Source organism: Phyllostomus hastatus, unplaced genomic scaffold (genome assembly GCF_019186645.2).
Source record: "Phyllostomus hastatus isolate PE091 unplaced genomic scaffold, TTU_PhHast_1.1 phas_scaffold_78, whole genome shotgun sequence".
Taxonomy (NCBI): domain Eukaryota; kingdom Metazoa; phylum Chordata; class Mammalia; order Chiroptera; family Phyllostomidae; genus Phyllostomus; species Phyllostomus hastatus.
This window is the reverse complement of record NW_025334041.1, coordinates 85,388,265-85,408,069: the sequence shown is the minus strand read 5'-3', so window position 1 is coordinate 85,408,069 and position 19,805 is coordinate 85,388,265. Positions and strand designations below refer to the sequence as shown.

General features: G+C 48.3%; 1 protein-coding gene and 2 long non-coding RNA genes across 5 annotated transcripts in view; 2 read left to right on the top strand and 1 right to left on the bottom strand.

The window, feature by feature from the left end:
- Positions 1-3,988, top strand: part of ADD2 (adducin 2) — a 98,997-nt gene extending 95,009 nt beyond the window's left edge. For both annotated transcript variants that reach the window (XM_045828032.1, XM_045828033.1), the window contains exon 16: positions 921-3,988. In XM_045828032.1, the coding sequence (XP_045683988.1) occupies positions 921-1,228 (308 nt within the window). In that variant the 3' untranslated portion in view covers positions 1,229-3,988. The remainder of the gene's footprint in view (positions 1-920) is intronic.
- LOC123811655 lies at positions 2,532-17,811 on the bottom strand. The gene is made up of 3 exons (XR_006784413.1): positions 17,718-17,811; positions 17,426-17,497; positions 2,532-4,610 (listed from the first exon to the last, which is right to left on the bottom strand). It is a non-coding gene; the product is annotated as an uncharacterized LOC123811655 (long non-coding RNA).
- The window catches only part of LOC123811654, a 31,082-nt gene continuing 28,179 nt past the window's right edge, over positions 16,903-19,805 (top strand). The window contains exon 1 of one of the 2 annotated variants that reach the window (XR_006784412.1): positions 16,903-17,015. This is a non-coding gene — a long non-coding RNA (uncharacterized LOC123811654). The remainder of the gene's footprint in view (positions 17,016-19,805) is intronic. The other variant, XR_006784411.1, reaches the window with a different exon arrangement.

Below are 19,805 nucleotides of genomic sequence, written 5' to 3'. Positions count from 1 at the left end.
TTACTGCTTACTCAGTCTGCATGCCTGTAAATTGGGGAGGAGGTGAGCCAGATGATCTTTATGTTCCTTTCTGCTTTTCAAAGTCTGTGGTTGTGTCATTTTCCCCTCCTCCCTCCCCATTCAGGCATTTCAAAGCTCAAGTGGAAGCAGGTTGGACTGGGAGGGGGAGGGGAGGGAGGGCCACAGGAGGGTGTCGTTTCCAGGGTGTGAGCTGCTCTGGCCTTGGAGATGGTGCCCTTCCTAACGTGTTCCCTCCAGGCAGGGTAAAGTCCTGGGGTGCGGAGTGGGGCGGTGGCTGCTAGAATGGGCCAAGGTATCTTCCCCTTTTGGTTAATCCTCATACCTTAGAAACACGGGGTCCACATCACTCAGGAATTCCACCCTCCTTCTGCTTTCTGCTTTCTGCCTGTGGAGAAGGTAACTCTCCATTCTTCTAAAGGTTCCTCATTGGTGTAGGAAATGAAATGGATATGAAACATACAATTTCCATACATTTACTGGTGACACTGGACCAGTTACAATTCTTAGAGGCCTCCACTGAATTAGTTGTACCTGATTCCCCCCCTCCCCCATCTCCTATAGCCTCTGTCCTCACGTTGTCTGTTTCCTCATTCTGTGCCTAGAAATGCTCCTGGCTGGGCCCCAGCTGGGCCCCCTGCAAACATGGAGACCCTCACCTGTTTGCCTTTGTAGACAAGAGCCAGAGTCACTGCCTGCCAAGGGCTTGTTCCCGGGGAAGGGCACTCAGAGGTCTGGATGAGAGCCCTGCCTATCCGCGGCCCCTACAGCATCAGCCTGCTCTCTCTCCTGCTGCTCTGGACGGCCTTTGTAGAATTGCCTAGAAGTGGTTCTGGTAACCCCAGGTGGAAGCTCTCACCTGAATGACATCTTATGGATCATATCTTTTGATCTTTTTCCAGAAGGTGCTAAGAAGACAGAAACAAGCAAAGCCACCACAGAGCCCGAAACAACGCAGCCGGAAGGGGTGGTGGTCAATGGGAGGGAGGACGAGCAGACTGCAGAGGAAATTCTCAGCAAAGGCTTAAGCCAGATGACCACCAATGCCGACACAGATGTTGACACCTCTAAGGACAAAACTGAGTCGGTCACCAGCGGCCCCATGTCCCCAGAGGGCTCACCTTCCAAATCTCCCTCGAAGAAGAAAAAGAAATTCCGAACCCCATCCTTCCTGAAAAAGAGCAAAAAGAAGGAGAAAGTGGAGTCCTGATTCGTGGCACCCTAGGGCTCCCATCTGCACCCCCTCTCCCACCCTCCCTGTCCCATCTCCATCCCTGGAAGCACAGGGCCAAGGAGGGATAGAGTAGGACCCTGAACCATACTCTGATGGGGAACACAGAGATCACCCGACCAACCCCTCATTTGCAACCGCCCCAGAGAAATCAGGTGACTTTGTCAAGGTCACACAGCTTTGAGTGGCAGAGCCTGCACTCAAATTCAGGTCTCCTGGCTCCCAGTCCAGTGCTCTTTCCACTACACAACACTGCCTAGTTGTGGGCTGCCTTCATGAGGGTGCTGCCCACTGAGCTGAGCCCTGGGCAAGAGGGCCAGAGTGGGCCACAAGCTCTCACTGGCTCAGACTAAATCAGGTTGAGGTTTCCCCTGAACAAGGTCCTTCTCCTCATGGGACCCCAGTCTCCTGCTGATGGAGCTATCACTCTGTTTAGGAATCTCTCTTCTCTTTTTCATAGAGTCCCTGCCTTGCTGCTCACAGTAACCAGACAAACTCTCTTGTCCCCTCCACCAGAAGTTAATCTTTGTTCCCAAGGGCTGATGGCTTAGCTTGTGCTTCCCCAACCAACACCCCTGAGCTTTCTTCATGGAACCTCCTGCATTATGCTTGGAACAGCTGTAAGAGTTGGCAGACATAGGGCAAGCCAAGCCAGCCATACAGCGGGAGATAACTGAATCAATATAAGGCACCAGGGGCTTGACCCATTAAAACTGTGCATCTCAGGAGCTTCAAAAGTAAAACTAAATTCAGCTTAGAAAACAGTTGTCTCATGCTCAGGATGGGAATTTGGGGAAATTTAGATCCTCTGTTGACTTTGGGCTATAAGAGGATGATGGAAACCACACGGGAAATGCTCTGCATTTCTAGCTTTGCATGACACGTGGAGCGCTACCAGTCTCACTCTTGTCCAGCAGTGAGGTGTCCCCCAACCTTCCCTGAAACCCAGAAGCACCAGTTCATAGACTAGAGCTGGCATCTTACCCTTGGCACCTTGACCTTGGCTCCTTCGGGTTCCATCTCAGTCACTCTGGGTCCAGCAGAGGAGAATAGAATGAAGCTTTCAGGATTAATCAGAGAAATACTTAGGTGTCCCCAGCTCTGTCACTATCTGTCCATCCTGGGGCCTGATAAGAGTCACAGTTATTGTTTCAAATGCCAACACTATTTTTTCATATTCGTCTGTGGGGCATTAATTAATGAGTATTGTTGGCTTCTAAAAAATAGACAATCCATTCTCTTTAAAGCACAGTGTCTTCAAAGGATATTTTCCCTTTTTGTGATTGTTGTAAATGTATTTTTGAAAGTTCTGAACCCTAGTTTTCCATGTTTGAGCACTTACTCTATACATAGACACTGTGTAGGCTCTATATGCATTACATCCTTTAAACCTCATGATAACTTTATGATGTGGGTAAGATTAGACCCATTTTGTGGGTAAGTAAACTGAGCCCCCAAAAGGATAATTGATTTGTTCTAGCCAGGTGACTTGGCTAGAAAGATCCAGAACCTGGATTTCCCTCTAAGTCAGCCTGAATCCAGGGCCTTTGCTCTAACAGCTACGGTGATCAGAAATCTCCAGTCCCCAAGGGCCGTGGTTTTAGTCCAGGACTCATTTTTGTGTCTCCACTGCATAATGTCAGTACTTGCAATGAAGGTAGGAAATTACCTGTGTTCTCCCTCACCAGTGCACATTAAGTTCCTGGTTAACAGGGACTGTGGCAAGGCCAGAGTGGACCTCTGGCAAAGGAGATGCAACGGTCTTCTGGTTGGGGCAGGAAATGCCATACATCGTTGGGCCATTTCTTGGGGAGGAAAGAAACGGACACATGACTAAGGGAAACCCAACGTTGTGTCTCTCCAGTGCAGAGTCCCATCTGCTACCCCAGCCGCCCTCACCCCATCCTCCACCCTCATGCACCCCTCCCCCATTCTACTTTTTGATTGGGTCTTGATGGACAACCCAATGATCAGGGGCACTGATGCCTCAGAAAAGTCTGTGATGTGGGGAATGCCTTTAAAAGCTAATCCTTTGATGCCTTCTTTAAAAAAGTAGATTTGCCATTCATTCATTCATTCACTCCCTTCACAATATTTGTTATGCACCCACTAAATGTCAGGGATTATGCTGACATTAAAAGAAAATAATCATTGTGACTAGAATAATCAGTGGCAAGCAATGTTAAGAAAAGGGTGGAGCGGACACAATCACTGAGGCAGCATTTTGTGTCTGAGTGGTTGTAGCTCAGAGATGTGTTGATTGACTCTGCATTGAATCAATTCTCTGTATTCCTTTTACAGCAGTGAAGCCTCATTTAGATGAACATGCCAGAGCTTGCTGGAATGTGAGCATTGCCCTTAGAATTTATGCCTTGGGTCGACTTCGTATCTATCCATTTGTTCATTCCTTGAAACTCAAAATACACATGAGAGCCTGGATCATGGATCAGGCCTGAGGGTGGCAGGACTTAATCCCTTCCCACAGGAAGCTCCTAAGTAAAGGAGGCATGCAGACAAGTTACGAACAGCAAGAGTGCAGAGGGGGCATTAGAAAGCAATGATTTACTATCTTCTGGGCCAGAGAAACCTTCCTGAAAGGAGCAACGGTTAAGTTAGGTTTTCAGAACAAAGAGAAATTTCCCATGAGGACAAAAGATTTGGCAGGACTTTCCATGGGAAAAGCACGTGCAAAGGCACAGAAGTGTGAAACTCCATGATTCGTGCACCAAGCAATTCAGTGCATCCTGAGCCTAAGGTGTGGGGGCGGGGGGCAGGGATGGGGTAGTTCATTTCACAGGTGGTGGGCAGGGCTGGACCATAAAGAAACTTATAGAAAGTATGGAGGGATGAGACTCTATCCTGTAAGGGGTTTGGAGCCACTGAGGACTTATCATCAGGGTAGAGGCATGATCAGCCCTGGATTTTAGGAAACCTTTGGAGGCTGTGCAGAGAATGGACTAAAGAGGCATGGAAGATGTCCTCATAATGAGGCCTTTCTGAAACATCTGATCTAAACCATGTTTGATCACCCGCCTTACACTACTTTTTCCCTTATAGCAAAAAGAGCTTCCAGCACAGAATTCATTTCCATCAAATTATTTGGATGAGACATTTTAAGAGAGATTTTCCACAAAAAGAGGAAGAGACTCAAAGAGCCATTTCCAGTTCTCTGCCGGCTTGTGTAGTTGGTCTTCCTTCGCACTTGTTGGGTGTGGCGTGCTCAGCTCCAGGCTTGCTGCCGCACATGGGGTGCTGCTGCAGCGAATGAGCCATCCAACCAGCACCACAGGCTTTTGGAGTGACAGGAGCGGGCATTGCTTTGGGCTCTGGTTAAAAGCTGGTTGAAAACTCAGGCCACTATCTGTGGAGAAAATATATATATGGGAAGGTCAGAATTGGTAGCAGGAGTTCATTCTGAGCTTGGGTATGCTACGGAAAAGGAATGAGAACATGGAACCAGGCTGCTGTGCTGTGGCCAGCTGAGCTGAAAAGTGGAGAGGATTCTGAGGCTGTTTCCTTGGGAAGATGGGCAGGAGAGGGGAGGCAGAGGGAGCGATGATTACAGAGAGGTAAGTGGAGTCTTGGTGACTCTCCAGCAGTGGTGTGTGGGAGCATCCACACCCTGTGAGCTTCCCTCGAACTCTGCAAAAAGTGCTGGCAAGATACAACCCCCAGCCCAGATCTGAGCTCCCTAAGAGCCTCCTGGCCTTCAGGTGACCCAAGGAACGGTCCTATGTCAGCCAAGTTATGCACAGATGAGAATAACCTTCCTCAACACTCCTGTAACACAAAGGGGTTCTCCTCTGCAGACGGCGAAGTTCTTCCTCAAGGACTGGGTGTGTGTGGATGAACCCACTGCCAAGCATCACCCTCGTACCACTGACTCATGTGTCTGCTGAGCCTTGAATCCTGCTTCCTGTGTCTAATGCTGTGTCCCTCATTACTGAATGTGTCCATACAGTCACTCAGATGTCATCTGTCAGTGTTTTAACAGAGGGCTACCACTTTTGTCAGCATGGGGAGACTGCTATAAAGCCGCTTCTCTGACTGTGTGGATGTGAAAGAACCATCTGCCCAAGAGCACAACTCACTTCTGGAAGTCTGAAAGATTAAAAAGAAGTATGGATTTTTTCATGCAGGTACACATAGGGATAGGTGGACACAGCTCACCATCACCCTGTCTGCCGTCTTTTGCACAAGTGCAAAGTTTATGTTTGAGTTCCAGGTCGAGAGTATCCAGATATCTGACTCTTGAACAAGTGAGAAAACCTATAGCGCTTACTCACTGCTTTCATGCAGGTCAGCAGAAACCCTTGAGCTGCCTGGCACAGAGGCAGCTGACTTGGAGCCCAGAGGAAGTACGTCTTACATCTCCCATCTCCCTGCTTGAGCCCAAGCAAACTGTCTAAGACAATAAAACTCAAAGAGTCTGAGAAGAAAGGAGAGAGGAGATACATCCATGCTCTGCACTCCCACAGAAAGGACAGGCCACCTCACACAGCTCAACACCTGATGGGACGTCTCACTGCCCGTGTCCCACATCTGTTCTGACAGAGATAATGTAATAGGAGAAGTAAGAGGCCTTGAACGGACTCTACTGAAATATGCTCATTGGTTGTTTATCTGCAGAGGTCCACTTGTGCCACAGTGCATAACGCATATGGAGTGGAGCGATTATTTCCAAATGCCCTGTCTAACCAACCCGTGTCCACCGGGGTGGGGCACTCACGGAGCCCTGTCACCAAGCAACCCAACCCTGCAGCCTCTCACGGTGAGAAGCCACCCTCGCCCAGGAACCAACACAGGGATGCCAGGGAGCAGTCTTTAGTGGAGAAAGCTCCTTTATCATTTTTATCTAGACAGGCTCCTCTTTTTAGGAACAATTAGAAAGAACCCCCACTTGGGTGTGTTCTTAAATATATGGAAGTAATGGTTTGCATTGATTCATACTTAGGTGGTATTAGGTTTTGTCAGATAGATGTTTGGTGCCATTTTCCTTCAAGACAACCCCCAAAGTTGGGTCATGGCTTTGGGAAATTGGGGCCTGAAGATGAAGGAGAAGCAGTCACAATGACTGACACAGGGAGGAACTCGGGTGCAGCCAGAGCTCTGTGTGAGAACGTCCCGGCGGCTTTCCCAGTGTGGCTGCTCCTTGGTGGCTCCTGGTCGCACCCCGTGTTCCAGCAGCAGGATGAGGCCAGCTGCCATGTGCAAGTCCCCCCTCTCTAAGTCGTGTGGAGAAAATGTTGTGAGGGTTTAGGTGGTGGTGGGGAGGTGTAACAGAAGAACCCTAAACTCCTCCCCTCAGGCAAATCACCTTGTATAACTTTTAGAAGCTCATAAGCCAGATCTTCCCTTTCAAAGTGAATCAGGAGGGTGGCTGTTGGACCAAGGAAAGAGGGGCCACGTTTAAATATGTCAAAGTTCTTACACAATGGAAATATATTTTGGGGACCCCACCCTGACATTTCAACTCCACCTCATTCCTCTCGGGCCTGGGTTGTGAGTGATTGTTGGGCCTCAGCAGTTGGTTCCGTGTCCACCCCCAGGAGGAGGGGCAGTGCCCAGGGGCTGGCCTGGCTGGGGTGCTGGGGTCCAGAAGGAGAGTGTGGTGTTTGCTAGCACTGTGGGTGGTTTCAGTGACATGTCTGTGTCCGATGATCGTCTCCCTTGTACATACCTTGTCTGTGTTTGGGTGTCCTAGTACTGTGGAGTTTCAAATAGGGGTTCCATGTAAATGCCCTTCCTGCTACTGAGATGCCAGGCCCCAGGTCACGCAGCCGCCCCACGAACAGTTTGCCTTTCTCTATGCTAACACTTTTTGAGCCACTGATGTGCAGACTGATGATAAGTTTATTGGGCTTTTATTTTGCAATTTTATATATATATAAAAACACACATATAATATATATATATATTTATGGGTTGGTTTTGTATAGTTTTCAGTTTGAATCTCTGAGCACCAAAGCTGCCCTTGGATTTTCAAGAGAATGTCCCAAAGCCACTTCCAGACCCTCACCTTCGCTTTGGTGTTTGTGGTGCCAGGTGGTGTCTGCCCGTGGATTTCTGTATGTGCTGTTACCTCACCTGCGGATATTACCCTAGTAAATCGACCGTGCTTGGCTTCCTGGTGTGTGACCCGTCTCTGTCCACCACGAGGTCTGCCACCTCTCTGGGGAGCAGAAGCCAGAGAAGGGCTCCCTTTATGGAAACATTCGACCACACCTTTACCCTTGAAGCCGTTCCTTGCACATGGAAAGCTGAATGTATGAATCACTGGGTTCTGACGGGGGAGGGAGGCAGTAAAATGCTCTAGTCTTCTGAGAAGCCCAGGCCATGTAAATCTGCAAACAGTGCTGTGGCAGAGGGTGGATTTAGATGGTGGGGACAGGGGGACAAGGTTACAAAAACACACATGCAGATGGTCCTGGAAGGGAAGCGGCAGGGACAGACTGCGGGGTGGGGGCTGGAATGAAAAGGGGTGTCAGGCCAGAATCAGAGGAAAGGCAGGGAGAGCTAAGCTGTCACTTCAGAGGGTGAAAGAGGAATGGAGATACGAGGGAAGAGAAAGCAGAGGGAAGAGCCCATTTTGCCCCTCTCAGCTCTTCTTGTCACAAACAGGAGCCCAGAACTTCTTGCTGACCCACACATGTAGGTCCAGTGTTAGTGTTTTACACAGAGCACCACGTTCAATCCCCCCAGAGCCCCGAGGGTGGTGCCATCATCATCACCCACGTTACAGGTGAGGAAACAGGCCCTGACACACCGAGTTTCATGGGCTGCAGGTTAATATGTGGTGAAGCCCCAAGTCAACCCAAAACCTTCTCAGTAACCAAGCCCCTTACTCTTTCCCTTACTTCCCACTCATGGCCCACATGTGCTGTGTAAAGCCTCCCAAACACAGTCTCTATCATCACTCCCAGCCCACCGCTGCTAGGTAACCTGCTCCCCCAAAGCTGCCTGCTACATCCAGGTGCCCTGAAGCTCCCACAAGGACCGGGCCCTCCCCTGGCCCAGAGCTTCCAGTCTTTCCTCTCCTGAAGTAGTGGAGCACCCGGTCTGCTGACAATACCCCTTCTCAGCTTTGTAACCTCATAGCTGCATGCACTGACCAGGCCAGGGACCCTGGTCAGTGTGCTGACCCCCTTCACAAAACTGCATGAGGGGTGGTGATGCAAACCTACAAGCTGAACTCTTCCTCCTCATCTTCCTAAATTTCCACTGCAGAGACTAATGGAATACACGAATGGGAGTAGGGTGTCCTCTACCTGCCAGAAATGCCGAGGAATTTTTTCAGAGTATGTAGCATAGTGGGGAACAGCCCCATGCAGGGCTAGCTGGTAGCAGGGCAGGAGTGGGCAGTGGCGGGGACACTGGGGACACGTGGTGGGCACCAGTCCTGGCCTCAAAAGTGGTAGGTAAGGTGTGGGGCTCACACTGCAGGAACCCCATTTGCAAGGTTGAAGGAATAAGGCAGGGAGGGGGGATGGCTCAGCACCATGATCCCAACAAGCATCAGAGAAAGATGCCACGACCCAGCGAATTCTGGCTACCCTAATAATCATGAAAAAGGACCCTTCCAGCCGAGTTATTGTTGATTCTGCTGCTGCCACACAGGTAAATGGATCTCTAATCCGATAAGATGTAACCATCAGAAATAAAAAGTCTTCCCTTTTCTCTTCCTTTGGGTCTTTTTGGACAGTGAGCCATGCGTCTCTGATGGGAGCCATCTTGAATCTGACAGAGATGTCACTCTTTAAAGAACGAGCGTGGAGAGGAAAATGTGGGAATGATTCAGTCATTCAAAAGCAGGAGACCAATTTGAGAAATTGGAAGACATGCTCTTCAATGAAGCTGAGTTACTGCAAGAAGCAAGAGGAAGGTTAAGAACATCTCTGTTACCAATTTAGCAGGAAAGACCAGCCAGTCATGAAAAGGGAGCACTTTAAATCAAGAGAACTTTTGTTGGTGATATATTTTAAAATGAGGCATAGGCTGTCAACAGCAGGTTGAGTATTGTTGGTGAATGAGCAGAAGATAAAGATATGTTTAGACATGTGGAGATCCCAAGTCCACATGAAAACAAATGAACCAATCATGTATCAGTATAAGTAACTTCAAGAATGGGAGAAAGATGGGGTTGACAAATGTCAGCAAGCAGTTAGATCAAATAAATGTACAGCTAAGTTTAGTTTTTCATAGTAAATTTAACAAACTTAAAGCAATTGGAATACGCACACATTCGGAGCAGTAGAGGCAAAATATGCTAAAGGTATCATTATTGACGAGAGGGATATAATAGAGTATTTAATTTTATAAATTGTTAGAGGAATACTTGTTCAATTACATGTAAAGTTGTAAACTTAGATATAATTTATAAAATTTTAAAGACAACTTCATTAAAAGGCAAAATAATTTCCACACCATTGAAAGCAATAATAAAAAATAAATCAATAGAAATCCAGCTAAGATGGAGTAATAGAGACTATGTTTACCATACTTCTTAAAATAACCCCAAAATTGATAACATATATGAAACAACAGTATTTTAAGACACTTGAAATCGATCATCCACCTAGGAGGCAAAATCTACGTGTTTATTTACTCAGGCTGCCAGGCCACCTACTGCCACTACCAAAGAATTCCTACAGAGGGCGACAATTACTTTCTTAATTTCCACTTTGCAGAAAGTCCTGAACAGCAGTTGCTCTTTTTTTGCCCCCCTCCCCCACCCCCCCAGCGCTGTCACCTTAGTCTCTGCTTGTCACCAGCAAAGGGATCCAGGATGAGCAGTGAGCCTCCATACTCACCCAAGACCTGAGAACCTATCTGATTTCTGAGCAGCCCTGTCCAGCACTTTCTACCTGGCTTTGAGTCCCCTCTCCTAGCTGAGAGGCCATGCCCCTTCGAGAGCAGAGTGCCGGAACTCTGCAGCCACACTGTGCACTGTGTGGGCCGAATCCCAGCCCTGGTCTCATGAGCTCTGTGCCCTTGGGTGAGCCCCTCAACATCTCTAAATTACAATTTCCTCAGCTGTAAAATAAGAAAATAATCCATAAGGGGGAAAACATCAGAATTTGGGGGACTAATTTTTTATTTGTTAAGATTATTTTAATTTTGGGACACTGTAAAATTTTCACTTCTTCAGACTTCAAATCTTAAATCTAATGCCTGCACATACACACAAGCACACACAGACACACCCCACACACATAACACACACAACTACATACATCCACAGAAACACACATGCAGGCATTCTAAATAAACTTGAAATTTATTCTCTCCTCTTCCAGTGTTTGAGCCGTTCCAAAGATCCTGTCTTCAGAGCAAGCAGCAGGAGTTCCTCTCTACAGGCAGGTCTTTGCCTTGTACAATCTCAGCATGCAACAAAGATCACCCTGACCAACATAACTTTCTAAACTTTTGGAGGTGCAGGGCCAGAGTATAGTTGAAAACCCACATACTATATATCTAAATACCAAGCATTGGCTGATGTGGCTCAGTGGATTTAGTGCTGGCCTGCACACCAAAGGGCTGCTGGTTTGATTCCCAGTCAGGGCACATGCTTTGGTTACTGGCCGGATCCCCAGTTAGGGGCACATGAGAGGCAACTGCACATTAATGTTTCTCTCCCTCACATTCTCCTTCCCTTCCCCTCTCTCTAAAAGTAAATAAATAAAAAATCTTTAAATACCAAAAAGTTTTAAATCAAGATAAATGTTTTAAGTTAAATATGCTCTATCCTTCCTTTACAAATATACACTCATAAAGAGGTGGAAGGCCAGGTTCAAATTTAGAGTTCTTACACTCATGGAAAGTCTGCAGAGGATAATGTCAGTGTAGGGAAAGCTGATCCCCAGCCTCCAATCACCAGCCTGAAGCCTGTGACCCTTCTCTTCCCAATGCCGGATCCATCCCTGCCACAAGTGGCCTTGTGTGCAACTGTGTGAACACCTGGAACTCAGGTCCAGGCTCTGTCCATACTCCTGAGGCAAACAGTTGCCCTTTGGCAATTCTGAGTCCTTGGCAATATGAACTGGGCCAAGAACCTGTGCAGACACTAGAAGCAGGCTAGGGGCTGCTAAAACAGGGCATTCTGGGACCTGGACAGACAGAGCATGGGGCAGCACCACGTGGGCATGTCCACTTAGCCCTGCTGACTCCACCCCCATGGAGGGTGTGTCCAGAGAAAGGGTCAGAGCAGGACCCTCTTTGGTGCAGGGTCCAGGGCAGGGGACCCTCTTGTTGGCGTCTGTAGGCAGTATTGCCGTCGGAAGTCCTAAGGAGGAGCTGGAAAGCGATGGCTTCCTTCTGTGACATTCCCGAGCCTGTGGTGCAATAGCCTCATTCCCAATAACTAAGCAACAAAAGCTCACCACCAGCTTGGGTGGGACGTGTTTTGTTATAACAGAGGAAGACAAACACTTAAGAAGATCTGGTCCTAGATGGCTGGTTGATTTGCCAGGTGAATGGCAGCTGAGAGAAACCAAAGCCTCCTTTTTCTGTCTCTGGGATCCAAACACCTCGAGTCTCTTTCTGGGGCACTGAATGTAGTGGGACAAGGATCCCACTCACCGAGGTAAAAATCTCACTGGTGAGCAATCTCTGGTTTTCCCCCCATTCTTGGCTACTGGAACATGATAAATACAGGCAGGAATCGGGCCCGTTGGTTAGTTCACCATCCATCTGGCTCTCCCAACGCAGGGCCAGAAAAGAGTTTATCAGATCACCCAGGAGCGATCCGGTGGGGAGTACAGCTTATTTCCCACAGATTGCATTTTCAGGCGGCTACTTCCTGGTGACACGAAGGGAGGCACCTCCATCTTATCCTTCAGCCATCTCCCAAACACTGAGGCTGCTCCTGGGAATATATTCTGGGCCTCTACTGCCAGCCTCTGCATTGCAATTCTCATTAGTGCCACTCCCGACAGCAGTGTTTGCTGACCTGCCCTCCAGTTCTGGGCCTGAAGCCTTACTATATTGTCTGTAAATATAACCCATGAATCATTACTAAGCTTGGGGTGCAGATGTGATCACATCTCTTATTTCCTTCCCATTTATCTTCTGTCTGCTTATGGCCGTGTTGGCAGGAAGGCCAGCATCCTGCGTGTAAGGCCTCTGCCCGCTGTCTCTAGACGTGTCCCAGCCCTAGTCCTGCCCAGACCGCGCCCAGGGCAGGACTAGGTCTGAATCTGGCATTCACTCGGAAGACAGACACAAATCCACCTCTGCCATTGTGCCCTTCACTGAGGCTCAGTGCAGCTGAGAAACAGATCCTGCAGGCCCGACCTGCCCTTGACGACAGCTGCAGTGGCATCCTGACAGGGCCCGACCCCCACAGGGACCCAGCGCTCCCCGAGGCGGCTCAGCCCCCATGGTGGAGGGGCTCAGACATTTCTCAGACTAACTCGGAGCAGGAGAATATCAGAGCTGGAAGCAGTCCCTGAGGTCACATAGCTTACTGCCGCCCCCCCCCACCTTATTCTACAGAGGAGGAAACTGAGGCACAGAGGAGAAGCAGCTTGTCCAAGGTCACACTGCTACTCAGTGACGGAGATCCAGCAGGTGCTGAGAGTAAAGACCGTCTCCAGAAAAATGCACATGTACACAAAACCTTGCACATATATGCCCACAGGTAAAGAACACACCTGTATTTAGTGTGTGGTGCCCCTAAATGCTGGTCTGTGTTGAACATATCAAGTGATGAGCCGGATGCCAAGTGGCTGAGAGGGGCTCTGGGGCCAGGCTGCTTGGGGGCAAGTCCCAGCACTTCCATTACTAGCTGGGTGGTTACTCAGCGTCCTTGCTGGTCTGCTAGAGGCGATAAGGGTGCCCGCCTCAGGGGCTGTTGTGAGTATTAAATGAGTCGATTTGTTGAACGCTCCTAGGACCCAGCAGAACACGTAGTAAGTGTTCACGGTTGTCCTTTTATCACCAGGTGAACCCCTAAGTGGAGAACAACAGCGTCCACAATGTTTTAAAAGGATTTTAAAATCCCACAAAGAATGTTTCATTTCATCTATTCAAGTTTGCAATTTGAGACCCATACAGCAATCACAAAACAGTTTACTTTTGAAGAAATCTTGCTTTATGTCCTAAATTCTCACTAACGGCATCGCATATTCACCAGATAGCAAGCAGTTGCTTTTGCAGAAAGTTGGACAAAAATGTTAAAAGCAGCACGTGCTTCCAGGCCCCATGTCAGTTGATGGAGACCTGTCTCCCAGGTTGCGGAAGCGGCCCACCCCTCGGAGGCTTGCTGCACCGCCCTGTGGCCTCTGGGGGCGCCTTGCCACACACGAATCCAGTCCCTTCACTCACATCCTTGACTGAGATCCTTCCAGACTGACTGCCCTTTCCCCAGGGAGCATACCACTTGTTTCACATGACTTACAAGGATGCCTTTCAGGTCTGGCCTTAGCAGAGCCACCAGCCTCCCTGCTGGACCCCTGGACAGCACCCTGCGTTCGTGTGCCCGGGTAGCCTACTCCACACGCGTCCTTCAACGCTTGGAGCAAGTGTGGGCTTCTGCAGTGCGCCGCCCAAAGCAGGGGTCTCCCCACCCTCCATTCCCTGTAGCTGCAGCACAGTGCCCAATGAGCCTGAGTGGAGGGAGGAAGAACCAAGAACCCCAGGTGCTTAGACCCGCCGCCTTCCCATCGCAGGGGTTGTGATGGGCCTGGGGAGACTTCTCCTGGCTGGTTATCCACAGGCACTCAGCTGAGAACCAGTGGTGCTGTGGAATCTTGATGTCACCGCTTGAAAGTGCACCATCATCAATTACACAATCAACCACGTTTTCAATAACAAAAGCCGAAAAGACACTGTGCGTTCCACTTCCACCTCCCATGTTTTCTCCAATGTCCGATAATGTGTCTCAAGCACCAGGAAGGGGTAGAATGCAGCACACAGAATAATAATGTTTGCCTATTATCTTCCCACTTTCATGATTGCTTTTCCAGAACTGATTAAGGCTGGAATGGGTTGGCTTTCCTAGAATGAAGGGTTCAGAACACATTTAGAGGGTTTTGAAAGGAACAAAACATTTTAATCTAGGACTGTCTATGCTGTTCCTCCCATGGCAGCCACGGGAAGTCTGACTAAACCTCACCCAGGCACCAGCAGCCGGGCAGCTGGACCCAGGGATTCAACAGGCTGTGGCCCGGGGTGGAAGGCCAGGTAGCAGCTGGGATGGGCCTCTGGCCCTGAAACTCCCCTTTACTTCTGTGTGACATGGGACTTTTCCAAGCTCTTCTGCATGCTGGGTCTCATTAGATTTTTTTCAGTCTATCAGCCCTGGCTTCCTCATAGCAGCATCTCAACTCTCTAGCCAAGTCCATCATTCTCTCTAGGCCTTGATTTTCTCTTCTGCACCACGGGCCCCACTGCAGCAGCGGCCCCTCCAGGGTAAGGCGGTCCCTGCACAAAACCTGGCACTGGGACTGCTCCCTAAAAGCCACTATTATTATTACTACTTCCCTCATTTTTAACACAATGGAGCCAAGACTCTGCTTCGGGAATTTGCCTCAAAACCACCACCTGGACAGGGCTGAGGCCAGCTCCTGCTTCCAGTCATTCAGTGCTTTGCCCAGTGGGTTGAGATGTCCTCGCATGGTGACAACCACATGGGTCCTTCTCCATCCAGAGGGAGGAAGGCATAATTAGTGCTTTCAAGAGATTCCAGATGTTTAGATGAAGGGAAGCTCAGGCATGTCATTACCCAGCATTCTTGTCTTATCGCTGCCTTTGAAGTTTGTTTTGATGGATGAACATGATGGTTTGCTTATGTCTGGCCCATGGGGCCAGCCTTCTGGACTCTGGGCTCGCCCTGCCTCCTGTCAGTCCCTGGGTCTCCCCTCCACACCCTCCTGCAGTGAGCAGATGGGGTTCCTGAATCGAAGGCCTGCTGTCTACATCAGTTCTGAGCAGAGGTAGCGGTGGGCTAACTGGAAGCCCTCCCACTGCCCCCAATTCCCTTCTTTGTACAAAAGGCTTTGCCCTCCTTTGCCGCTCTCACTGCTGTGCTCTTTAATAGTGCAGAGTGGCCTGGGAGAGTGACACCAGTTAACACAAAGGCATGGGCTCTTTTAGAAGGACTGGAGCAACTTATGACACTGGAGGAGAAAGGAAGCAAGGAGGGGGAAGTAGAGGCCTCAACACAAAGTTCTCCTCCCTCACAATTACAGAGAAGGCTGAATCATTGACGACGTGAATCAGATGTATTCTCGTGGCTTTTAAAATAAACACCAGGGGGCCAGCATGACCTGACAGCCTGTTCTTACCCACAGAGGCCTGTGGTCTCAAAAAGAAAAATGAAGACAGCACATTCCAGCCCAAAAGATTATGTAATTCTAAAAGGGTGAGTCCATCATTATTGCTCTTTCATGGCGAGAGAGGGACATGTGACCCTGGGCTCTTGTTTCTGCGTCATCGTGGGCCTGCTTGGGTCATCGTGGCAACTGCAGGGGACCAGACCACGGGATGCAGGCCAGTCTCCAAATGTCGGGAAAAGGTGAGCATGATGGGAATGCTGTGCTGCCACCTGCTTTCCCAACCTCCCAGCCACAGCTGCGGTCTTGAGATGTGGGGGATGCTGAGGTGTGGAAAACGTGCCGATGCTCTTGGATGCAGAGGAGTGTTTCTGTCCCCAAGCACCTGCCTTCGCCTCTGAGCTTGTGAGTACAGAGTGGAAGCTCACAGAGTGTGATGCGTGGACTTCAGGGGCCATGCTTCCTTCACACTGCCCTTCACTGAAGTTGAAAGTCTGCCTCTCATTTTTCACTTATTATATTTGGCTCTCAAAGGAATCACTGGTTTTCAGAGCCTCCTTTAAAATGCAGACTCACCTTTAAGTGGTAACATTGAAGTATCCTATCAGCAAGTTGGAAGAGCTGTCTTCATGGGGAGGGGCTGGGTGGAGCCAGGCCATGCAGCCCGGACAGAGGCACAAACCTGTGACCTAGCGTAAACCCGCTGCTCCCTGGGTAGAAAATCTGTTTTCATGCCGGGAGGGGTTGAATCGTGTCTGTGCCCCCTGCCTCCCCCCCACTCCCAAGGTATGTTCACAGCTTCACTCCTTAACCTTCTAATATGATCTTATTTGGAAATAGAGTCATTGCCGAGGTTAACATCTGCATAGTCAACATCAAGTCATACCGGACTAGGGTGGGCCTTTAATCCAATATGATTTCTGGCCTCATAAAAAGAAGATGTGAAGATACAAGGGGAAACATGTGAAGACACGAAGACTCCCAGACACAGAAGGAAGACAGCCGTGAGAAGGTGGGGGCAGAGATTAGAGTCAGGCCATCATAAGCCAGGGGACTCCTGGGGCCACCAGCAGCTGGACTGGGTAAGGAAGGATCCTCCCCTAGAGCCTTTGGAGGGAGCCTGCAATGCCCACACATTGATTTTGGACTTCCAGCCTCCAGAACCATGAGAGAATAAATTTGTTATTTGGCACCCCCAGTGTGTGGCACTTTGTTACAGCAGCCCTATGAAGGACACTAACACACACACTCACTTCAGTATCCAACTCACCAAGTGACCCGAACAAATGTTGGCTCCTACCAGGGATTCTGGGAAATGAGGTGGTTGGACTAAACAAACTAGGATCCTGCCAGCTCAGTTCAAGGATTGGTCTGAGGTTAGGAAGACAGAACATTCACCCAACTAATTATCTTTGTGTATTCTGTGCCGGACTTGAGGAGGTGGGCAGGACACTGCTCTCAGGGAAGGTATGACCTTGTCTCTCCAAGAGAAGGTGAGTGTGTTAGCAAAGGCTGGACATGGGCTAAGGCTGGTGGGAGCCTGGGCCCCTCGGAGACCCCTAGAGCAGGCCCCGAGGAGCTGGGAGGCCATCAAAAGACTGAGAGCTGGACTTCCACCCAGGAAATGCAGATGGGGAAAACTGAAAGGAAATCAGCTACATGAGAAATTAAGATTACTGTTCAGGAAGGTGTTTAACTTGCATTAAAGTGTTTTCAGCAAACACAATAATTATAGTTCTCATTTTCTTGCCTGTGATCCTTCTCTTCATTCTTCCATGTATTTTATATAGGGTGTAGTTCTTTGAAATAACAGCACACTTTAAGAAACACACACCCATAGAAAAATAAGAGCTGGTTTTTGGGGGGTGTAGGGGGCGGGACTGTTGTTTTTTCTAAGCCTTACCATTGGGCCAGGGTGGCCAGGAGAAGGTGCCACGGTGTAGACAGGCAGCCATGAGACCCACAAGCACAGGTGCTAGGAGAAATGGTCGGTTTTAAATATAATTGTTGTCTTAACAATAACATAGTTTCAAACATCAAACTGAACTAAAATATTTACAACAAAATATGATTCCCTGTTCCACTTCCCCCATTCCACGTTTCCCTCCCTAAAGGCTACTTCTGTCAACTGCTGTTTTCCTGGGTTTACTCATTTCCATGTTCCTAAATAACAAGCATATGCTACTATCTCTTACTTCGTCAACTGTAGATGCTGTCTACTGGCCTCCCATTATCGCAGTTGGGAATCTAGATCTCTTACCCCCACCACGGGGTCCCTGCTTCCTGTCCTCTGCTTCTGCCCGTGCAGTTACGTTACAGTCCTTAGATCAATATTCACTGTTTACATAATGTGCTTACACAAATATTATTCACAGTTGAGCATTGTAGTGCACTGAGATTATGTTTCCTTTCTTAATTTATGTTTTATCAGTAGTTAATAATTGCCTTACTTTTTTATTTACTTTTTTAATACTTAATTGTTAATTCAACCCACAACTTCCAAAAGTCTATCAGAATATTTTTCTACAAGGCCAACAATATCAAGAAATCTAATTGTTTCTTTGAAAAATCATTGCTGTTGGAACCATCCCCCATGAAAACGTGCTTTCTCATTTCTGAGCCGGTTGTTCTCTAGACCTGCTGGGACTGGCTGTCAAGAGTGCTTCGCACCTTTAAAAGGGGTGCTTTGCCTCATCTGGTGAGGCTCAGTGATTTGGGTGTCATTCTGCAAACCGAAAGGTCATTGGTTAGATTCCCAGTCAGGGCACAAGCCTGGGTTGCAGGTTTGGTCTCAGGTCAAGGTGCATACAGAAGGCAACCAATCGATATTTCTCTCTTGCCCCAATGTTTATCTCCCTCTCTTTCCCCCTCCCTTCCCCACTCTCTAAAATAAAAATTTTAAAAATAAATAAAAATGGTGCTTTGCTGGCCTTTTCTGAGAGCTGTGGCCATGGCACCTTATCTCTGAAGACCCCGTCGCTAAGTAAACCCCCCTCAAACGCCTGTTCTAGCAGCCCTTTCATTTATCATGTGACCTGGTGTTTTTGTTGTCTCTACATTTCTCTTTAAATGGAGTTTATATATTTTGTTTCTCATTCTCCTTGTTGCTTTTGGACGAGTGCCAGGAAGAAAGAGGGAAAAGGTAACTTTGAGCAACCACCTTCACACCAGACCTTTTTTAGGCCTGTTGTTGCAAAACCTCATGTTTACCGAACTCTGGTCAGGTCTTCCATTTATATCTCATGTTTTGCTCCTTCTGATTTTTTTCTTTCCCTTTCCCCCCTTGTTGTTGCTGGTTTTTCCTCAAGAATGTGCATAAGAGGTAAACTTTCTATTAGTGTGATTCCACTGAGAAGTAGATTTCAAGATAGGATTAAAGGTCCCTGCATGAGGAAAACTAGGGAAGAAGCTGGGTGAGACCCGGGGAGTTGCCAGCCCGTGGTGCAGTCTGGAGCTTGAGTGACGAAGGGAGGGAGAGAGGATTGGGCAGGAGTGTTCCAGACTGCCATTTAGTCAAAGGATCGGCTTGACAGAGACACTGGCGAGTTCCCTGTCTCCCAGAAACAGATTTGCCTTAGTATTTCTGCTACATTCAGTTGCTGGCTGAGAAGTGTGTCATGGATTATAGGCTCAAAAGTAGGGCCCACGTGAATTGTACTCCCCATAATCAGAGCTGTACAAGATGTATTCTTGTGGCAGACACACTTTCTTTCCTTTGCATTTGTGAAAACATTTTATGTCAGCCCGACATTTGACTGATAGTTTAGCAAGGTACAGAATTCTAGATTCAAAATCATTTTCCCTTACAGGGGTGTCCAACTTTTTGGCATATCTGGACCACACTGGAAGAAGAAGGGTTATCTTGGGCCACACATTAAATACACAAATGCTAACTAAAACCGATGAGCAAAAAGAAAGGTTTTAGGTAAATTTATGATTTTGTGTTGGGCCACATTCATAGCCATCCTGGGCCTCATGGGGCCTACAGGCCACAGGTTGGATGCCCCTTCTCAGAGTCTTGAAGGAGTTGGGTCCATTGTCTTCTAGAACCCCTTTGTATGGGGGAAGCCCGATGGCAAATGGACTTGGATATTTTTTTAAATAAAATTTACCATTCAGTTTTTTAAAAGATTTAATTTATTTGTTTTTAGAGAGGGAATGGAGGGAGAAAGAGAGAGAGAGAGAAACATCAATGTGCAGTTGCTGGGGGCTGTGACCTACAACCCAGATATGTACCCTGACTGGGAATCGAACCTGCGACACTTTGGTTTGCAGCCCATGCT